At 42.2% G+C, this 9,001-nt stretch overlaps 1 protein-coding gene across 1 annotated transcript in view; it reads left to right on the top strand.

The window, feature by feature from the left end:
• Positions 1 to 331: 331 nt before the first annotated feature.
• LOC148148197 (putative G protein-coupled receptor 139) overlaps positions 332 to 9,001 on the top strand; it is a 34,472-nt gene continuing 25,802 nt past the window's right edge. Inside the window, exon 1 of the mRNA XM_087994016.1 lies at positions 332 to 512. Coding sequence (XP_087850142.1) covers positions 332 to 512 — 181 coding nt within the window. The remainder of the gene's footprint in view (positions 513 to 9,001) is intronic.

Below are 9,001 nucleotides of genomic sequence, written 5' to 3'. Positions count from 1 at the left end.
TGAAAGATTTATGGTCCATCCTTCAAAAACTCTCATTCATTCCATCCATACCCTCTCAGTAAATGTTACCTTTTATTAGGGCATTGAAAAGTGATGAAAGGAAGAGGTTAACTGAAACTGTTTGTACAGTGACTGTGATTAATGAGAGCCTCCATGGATTCAAATTATCCCAGTGGAGGGTTTACATCTTTTAATGAAAACTGCTCTCCATTCACAGTGTTATACCAAAAAATGAGTAAGAGCCACTAAAGCACGAGCAGGAATCAGCAGCTCCAGGGAGAGGGGAAGGACAGATCAGAATCTTATAGCATTACACGGGAATGTTCCAACAATGGATCAGAATCTGAGTACATTACACCGGAATATTGCAACAGTGGACAGGGATTTATCGTGGAATATTTGGGCTCTCCCTACATATTACGATTATTTGCCATTGTCAGGGCGAATTACATATGTACTTAACATTATCCAATATATTTATTATCCAATCCTGGCTATCGTTGGTGTCCCTGGTAAGTCTTACTTTTCAGTTATTAATTACATACACCGTTTGTGAACACAATACTGTTATTTTCATTTACTCGACTCTCCTTGCTGCTGCTATTGTACCAGTTGAGAGTCTGAATCCAGATATTCACTCCACAAACTATCTACATCAGTCAAATTGTTAATGCTCTCTCTCTCTCTCTCTCTTTCCTTCTGGCAGAGTCCCTTGTGTGTCTCTATGTTGATCCTTCAGTTTCAGCTGTGAACCACAATTCATTGTATCACTGCCCCTGTTATTTGAATATTGTGAATGTGGAGATTAGTCTCTTCTGTTCTGATTACAAACATCATTTTCTTAATCTCACTCCAATTTCGAGCCAATATCTGAGCCTGAAAGAGACAATGTGCAGCTGTGGTGATCGCTTTGACCATGAACTGATTCCTGCTACCATAACTCACCATTCTAATTGTCATTCATAACAACTCCAGAATATATTTCACTGGCTCAGCCTATCTGGGACATTGACCTATGAAATACAGTCTTACTGATGTCAATAATCTGCTGCTGACAATTCCAGCATCAAACCTGAAGAAGCAAATCTGGGTTGACACTCCATGGCTCGTATCTGAAATCGCACCGAAATTTGATCCATCTTGTGCGCAGTGACTTATATTGCTATTGGGATTCGTAATGCCATTATTTTAATATTAACAAACATGACATCACCCCTTCCAGTTACTCATATTAAAATGGATTTCCTCCATGGGTGTACTTTGTCCCACAATGACTTTCACATCGACCACCGCCTCAGATACAGATGCAAGCACACATATAGAACCTTTCCTTGAGCTGGTACGTACAGATACAGAAATAAATTTGCGGGAACCCCAATTACTGCAAATCTTCACTTGTTCAGCAGATATCTAGTTCACGGCTCACAGCAATATACTGACACAGGTTTGAAATACTTCCAATGTTGGACACAAGCTTGGTTTACTGACCAATGCACGAGCACCGTCTGCACAGCTGTCTGTGCTTGTCTGTTACCTTGTCTCAGTTTCTACTGCCTGGGCTGGTTCTGTGAGGCAGTTTCAGAATGTGATGTGACGTGCCATGTCAGTTGACCTGGCAAAGCCGTTTTTCAATGTTCTCATTCTTTTGAATTAAACCGTCCAAAGCATAACACTTTTGCCTTTCTTTCCGCTATATTTCCACAACATGTTCTCAGTTAATGAATTGTTTGTTTCTATCTTTTCGTGAGTCTCCTGTCCCTCTGTATTTTTCCCTGGTCATAGTATCTGAGTCACATCTTTGAAACTTGTTCTGTGCCAGTCCTCTGAACGCCTTTGTTGGTCCCTCCCAGCTGATCGTGCAGTCAGTAACGGGGATGACCCCAAGTATTATTGTACAGGACAAGGCATCTAACTTGAAGCTGAGGGGCTTCTGGCTGACTTTTGCTATTGAAACGTTAATGGAGGTGCTGGGGATTGTCTGTTCGAGGTTGTGCTATAATTTGCCTCAGACGATCACGGGGAACTGAGCATTTTGTAACTCAATTCTGGACGGCGCATGTGGACCGTACTTACACCATCTGGGTCGGCAATATGAACAAGTGAAGCAGAGGTGCTGCGAGGCGAAGTTCTGAAACAATGGAGTGAGTGCGTGTGGGGAGAGGGCTCTGCTGTATCTGTCTGTGTCTTAAATAGACACACTCTCACTCTCCCTCTTTCACAAGCTCACACTTATACTCTCTCAGACACGCACACAAGCCCATGTATTCAAATATTTGGTGTGAATATATATTTGCTGATTTGTATTTGCAGATAGATTATATTTTGTTTAAGACCATAAAATATATGGACATCAGATAGTGTGACATTTTATGAAGTCCTACTTGGAAATAAAACGGGTATGGCACCAGTTGAAAACACAGACAGACTCAAAACCTCCACACGCCTAAAATACATGACCTGACCAGAAGGGTCCCCTCCTTTACATCGATAATGCCTTAAGTTATCTCCAGGCAGTGATTTGACATAAAGTCTGAAATTTGAATACTGCTGTATCAAGCCCTTCACCTCCATTCTCACTGACTAAAGATGTTAGAGCCATCTTACATGTATTGAATCTATGTGCATAAGTTGCATGACATTTTGATCTTTTCCTCATAAATTATCTCTCTCTGGTCTTCATTTTCACTAACGCCTGACGAAGCTGCAGCGCTCGAAAGGCTAGTGTTTTGAAAAAATTCCCTTTGGACTATAACCTAGTGTAGTGTGATTTTTTTTGACCTTGTCCAAGCCAATCCAACACTGTTACCTCCATAGCACGGCATTCATTGGTTAGCCAATCATCTGTCCAACCAATTTTTTTTTAAGCCGGCAGGTGCTTGTATTGCATGGCCATAATTCGTGGTGCACCTTATGCCAATGCCATCTGGATGTCCAATTACAATATATCTATAAGATGCCTTTTCTCCATTTTGTTTGACACATTTATGTATAAACTTGGCAAACAATTCATACTCGACTTATCCTTCTTAAAATCATATTGACTGTAATGGACTTTACTTGGACTTTGACAATCCCCTATTATTAATCTTTTAATAACAGGTTTCAACAACAGCATCAATTCCAATAGTTTGCTCTCTACTTTATATCCCCTTGTATGGCTGGTTATTCTAAGTGCTTACATTTCTATAACCTCTACGTTCCCAAATAATTTCCCGTGTAACAGACGCAAAACGCTCAAAGATCTGCTCCGATTGCTGGGTACAGGCATGACTGGCTGAATGGATTCATTTTTGTCCTGGTTTACTTCATTTGTTGAATGTACTGCGGGTGTTTCGAAAATTATAGTCTCGATGCTCTGAATGTCCTGCTCCTTTTCCTGACTAAGCCGCTCAAGATCTGAATGCTCTCCTCGTGTTGTTGTGGAGACTTTTGGGGATTTACAGAATCGTCCTGCTATGGTGCAACGTTTCAAGAGGCGCAAGTGACTTCTCAAAAACGTCGAGAACAGGCTCGAGATCCTGAACAGTCTCCTCCGACATCGCTGAAATGAGTTTCAGAAAGTGACTGTTTTGCTCCTGGTCCAATTCAACAGAAATGCGATTGAATTACCTCCTTATGTTTACGTGAAAAAAACTCAACAAGCTTCACGTCTTTCTGCTGTTCTTGTGCAACACACTCAATGGGCGAAATAGCCTTGCTCCAAACTGACAATTTCCCCTCACTTTGTGGCTTCTTCCAATTATAGTTTTTCATCATTGAGAAGGCTGAATAGTCTCATTCTTCTGTTGTGTAACACGATACAGGTGCTGCATGGTCAATTATGGGTCCTATGGTGTTGTATCGATGGACTAATTGTCTTCTATCTGAAACAGTATATGAGGATACAGGAATTGAATAGCATCCTCCTTATCTGCTACAACAGGTTTGAAGACGTTTCTCTTGCTGTTCTATTGTTCCAGGCCCGATATCTGAATTGGACTCCTCAATTTGCCATGTAATTGCTTTCTATTGGTGAGCTTTAAAACAAATCCTGTTATCCTTGTAAATTTTAATAGGTGTTCCATCAACCTGCCCATCTCTCTCTCTCATCCGTTAATATGACGTGTGCCTTAGTTGTTTAAAGTGCCATCTCGTTAAACAAAGATATCCAGGGTTTAAATCTTAGAGGTGCCGACAGGTCACATGAACCAGTTCTTGCTTAAACTTCTCTCAACCCCATCTTGCTGTTCCATTAGGATGTTGATTCCACTTGGTGATGTAGAAGGAGACAGACATTGACTGAACGTGATTCCCGTGTTTAAAGGAAACAGTGTTCCCATTCCTGTTACCTGGGCTTGACAGAGAATTTTGGCTCACTGGATTTATCACTTCCTTGTGCTGCGAGAGATACAGCAAAACCCTCAGGAGCTGGGAGCAAATTTCACTCATGGATTCAGTTCAATTTGGTCATGTGGCTGAGTTGGCTAAGGTGCTGGATTTAGGCTTTGTATCAAAGTAAGTGTGGGTTTGTATCGTATTGCTACCACTTATAAGTGTTAAGGTGTTAAGTTGCATCTTGTTACGGGTGAGTTCTGTTCAAGTTGAACGCAAAAAAAAACCTGTTTTGTGTAAATCGATATATGATGCGTGACAGCACAGAAGCGTCAGAATATGAAATTATCACATTCACTTCATATTGGAAAGTTCCCTTTCCGATACTGGGCAGAAACAAGGCTTTGCTAATGCTTCGATGTGCACGAGAGTTCCTTCGACCACACAGGGTAGCGTGGTGGTTCGCTCTGATGCCTCGCAATGTCAGAGACCTGAGTTCAGTTCCAGTCAGGCATCACTGTCTGTGTGGAGTTTGCATATTCTGGTCTTGTCTGCATGGGTTTCTGCAAGGTTTTCCAGTTTTCTCCCACAGTCCCAAGATGACCAGTCGAGGTGGATTGGCCAAGATCAATTATCTAAAACATCGGGGACGTGCAGACTGGGTACATTACATTACAGTGTGGAAACAGGACCTTCGGCCCCACAAGTCCACACCGACCCGCCGAAGTGCAAACCACCCATACGCCTACATTTACCCCTTACCTAACACTATGGGCAATTTAGCATGGCCAATTCACTAACCTGCACTGTGGGAGGAAACCGGAGCACCCGGAGGAAACCCACGCAGCCACGGGGAGAATGTGCAAACTCCACACAGTCAGTCGCCTGAGGCGGGAATTGAACCCGGGTCTCTGGCGCTGTGAGGCAGCAGTACTAACCACTGTGCCACCGTGCCGCCCACATTAACTATGCAAAATGCAGAATGACAGAGATTGTGTAGGGTGTGAGTGTGCTGTGGAGGATTAGTGTGAAGTAGATGGGTCAAATAGCCTCCTTCCAAACTGTCGTGATTCTATGATGAATATAGTACTTTCAGAATAACCTCTGAGTTAATTCTAATCCCCTGTAATGAGTGAGGCTGTTAAATCTGTACAAACTGATCCAATAGTGACCCATTACGATCATGTACAGTAGCAGTAACACTTTGCCAGCCTGCTGAAAGGTTCTCATAGATTACAGCAATCTCCGCTGTTTGGGGGAACAGACACTGTTGTTGAAAGATCATTGTCCTCCCCCACTCCTCCAGAGTAACAGGCGATCAGGTAAAAAACGTCACAATGACACTTAAGAAGAAGAGATAAGATGTTGCAACATGATATCAATGCTGAGATCAACCTTGCCAAACACCTTGCATGAATCTACTATTAATCTCCCAGAGCCCGCGTCACTCAGATTCCACTGAATCTGCTAAGGTGGAGATTAGGATCAGTATGAAGACGCAAACATGGAGCAAAGTTATGTATTAAAGCAAACACTGCAATGTGAATGTTGGGCATGTTATAAAATAGGAAATTAGATCTAACAGATTCTGGGCACTGCAGAAATCACGAAGCAATTCAATCTGCGTCAAACCTGCATTAAACCAAGGGAATGCTAATGCGCGGAGAAATGGATATCACGAGCATGGGTGAAATGGTTTCCTTTAACATGATGTTGAGCACCAAGTTTCAGATCAGGCTGTTTTGGAATTGGTATTGCATGATCAAAAGAGCGAATTGAAAACCTTGCTGTAAAGGAGATATTGGGAATAGTTAATTTGGCATAACAATAGACAATAGACAATAGTTGCAGGAGTAGGCCATTCTGCCCTTCGACCCTGCACCACCATTCAATATGATCATAGCTGATCATCCTTAATCAGTATCCTGTTCCTGCTTTATCTCCATAACCCTTGATTCTACTATCCTTGAGAGCTCTGTCCAACTCTTTCTTAAATGAATCCAGAGACTAGGCCTCCACTGCCCTCTGAGACAGAGCATTCCACACAACTACCACTCTCTGGGTGAAGACGTTTCTCCTCATCTCTACCCTAACTAGTCTACCCCATAGTTTTAAGCTGTGTCCTCTGGTTCGGCACTCACCCTTCAGCAGAAACATGTTTCCTGCCTCCAGATTGTCCAATCATTCAATAATCTTATATGTCTCAATCAGATCCCCTCTCAGTCTTCTCAACTCAATGGTATGCAAGCCCAGAATCTCCAGTCTTTCAGCGGAAGGTAGTCTCGCCATTCCAGGAATTGACCTTGTGAACCTAGGCTGCACTCCCTCAATAGCCAGAATGTCTTTCCTCAATTTTGGAGACCAGAACCGCACACAATACTCCAGGTGTGGTGTTACCAGGGCCTATACAGCTGCTGACTCACCTCTTTGCTTCTATATTCAATTCATCTTGTTATAAAGGCCAGCATTCTAATCACCTTCTCCATTACCTGCTGTATCTGCATGCTCACCTTCATTGACTGGTGTACAAGAACACCCAGATCTCTTTGTACTGTAATAATCTGCCTTCCTGTTCTTGCCACCAAAGTGGATAACCATACACACTACACTGCATCTGAATACTCACCTAAACTGACCAGGTCACCCTGTAATCTCCTAACATCCTCCTAACATTTCACCCTGCCACCCAGCTTAGTATCATCAGCAAATTTGCTAATGTTATTACTAATACCATCTTCTATATCATTAATATATATTGTAAAAAGCTGTGGTCCCAGCACTGATCCCTGCGGTACCCCACTGGTCACTGCCTGCCATTCCGAAATTGAACCGTTTGTTTCCTGTCAGCCAACCAACTTTCAATCCAAGTTCGTAATTTGCCCCTAATACCATGCGCCCTAAGTTTGCTCACTAACCTACTACGTGGGATTTTACCTAACCCTTTTTGAAAGTCCAGGTACACTACATCTTCTGGATCTCCCTCGACCATCTTCAGAGTTACATCCTCAAAAAATTCCAGAAGATTAATCAAGCATGATTTCCCCTTCATAAATCCATGCTGATTCTGACCTATCCCGCTGCTACTAATCAGCTGTGTCGTAATTTCATCCTTTATAATAGACTCTAGCATCTTTCCCACCACTGAGGTCAGACTAACTGGTCTATAATTTCGTTTTTACTCTCTCCCGCCTTTCTTAAAAAATGGTACGACATTTGCCACCCTCCAATCCGCAAGTACTGATCCCGAATCTATCGAACTCTGGAAAATAATCACCAACGCATCCGCGATTTCTCGCGCCACCTCCTTGAGTCCCTGGGATGTAGACCATCATGCACCGAGGACGTATCAACCTTCAGACCAACAGTCTCTCCAACACCAATTCCTGGCAAATATAAATTCCCTTAACTTCAGGTCCTTCAGCCACTGTTACCTCAGGGAAATGGCTTGTGTGTACTCCAGTGAACACAGTTTTGAAGTACCAATTCAATTCTTCTTTCTTCCCCGTAATATATTCCCCTGTTTCTGTCTTCAAGGGCCCAACGTCTGAACAGAAAACTGATTGTTTTATTTTCAATTGGAAGTGCCTAAGTCACGGAAGCCAGGAAAGAATGAAGAAGGTGATGGCTTCAAATGAACTGAAAATGTACATGAAATAGATTTCAAAAAGCCAGACAATAACTGTTACTTGCAGAATCACTCCAGAGTATGAAGTATGCGTACATCTCCTCAGGGTGCAAATAGCAAAAGAGAAAGGTAACGGAAAGATGGTTAACAATAAAAGCTTAACATTTTATTAGATCAAAGGAAGTGGCTCAGAAAAATTCCATGTATTGTTGAATCAGCGAATTTGGGACACAACAAAGAAGGGTCAATAAACTGAGAAGGAAATCAAAGAAAAGAAAACAATGATGCAGAATAACAAGAAGCATAAAGACTGGCGTAAAGCTTCTAACAATTCTTGAAAGGAAAATAAAAGCAAGATCATATGTGGAACAGTGAATGTGCGGACAGGGTATTGTTTTTAAATGAACAAAAAATGACAGAAAAACTAAACAGTTAATTGTATTTTATTCATGGAGGAAGATTTAGAAAATCTCCCATGAATAACGTATGACCCAGGAACATGTGTAACTAAAACGCAATCATTTATGCCAGTGACGAGGTAGTAATTGGAAACAAAACTTTATTGAGTTTTGATAAGTCTGATGGACAACACACACTTGATACCGGAATATCAGAGCAAGCAGAAATCGACTTATTGAATGCCTGGAAGATCATGCATTCTTCCAAGTTAAAACTATAAGGGTATAATCGCATTCTAATAGATTTAAAAGGGGAGGAAAGGTTGAGTCGAGAACTACAGACTAGTTATCTTGTCATCTACATGAGGGAATGTGTTGGGATCTATTACTTAAAAATGCGATATGGGACACTCAGTGCTCGGAGAACTGTGAGGCACTGGAAAAGTAAGGGAGGTCATGCAGCATCCAAGTAGCAGGAGGGATGACGTTTCGGCCATAATTACTTCATCTGGAATGTGGGCGGTGCGATGTCCAGAGGCTGTGAAAAATAGGGTGTGGGGATGAAGCTGGGCTAAGGTAGCTAGGAAGGTGATGGGTTGATACAGTGGGAAGTGACAGTGACTGGTGGAGAAGGCAGGTGGGACAGAAGATGGACGCGGTGGTAGGT

This window comes from Chiloscyllium plagiosum, unplaced genomic scaffold (assembly GCF_037043375.1).
Source record: "Chiloscyllium plagiosum isolate Xiang-an unplaced genomic scaffold, Cpla_swu_hap1 HiC_scaffold_14, whole genome shotgun sequence".
In the NCBI taxonomy this organism is placed as follows: Eukaryota; Metazoa; Chordata; class Chondrichthyes; order Orectolobiformes; family Hemiscylliidae; genus Chiloscyllium; species Chiloscyllium plagiosum.
This window is presented reverse-complemented; position numbering and strand designations above follow the sequence as displayed.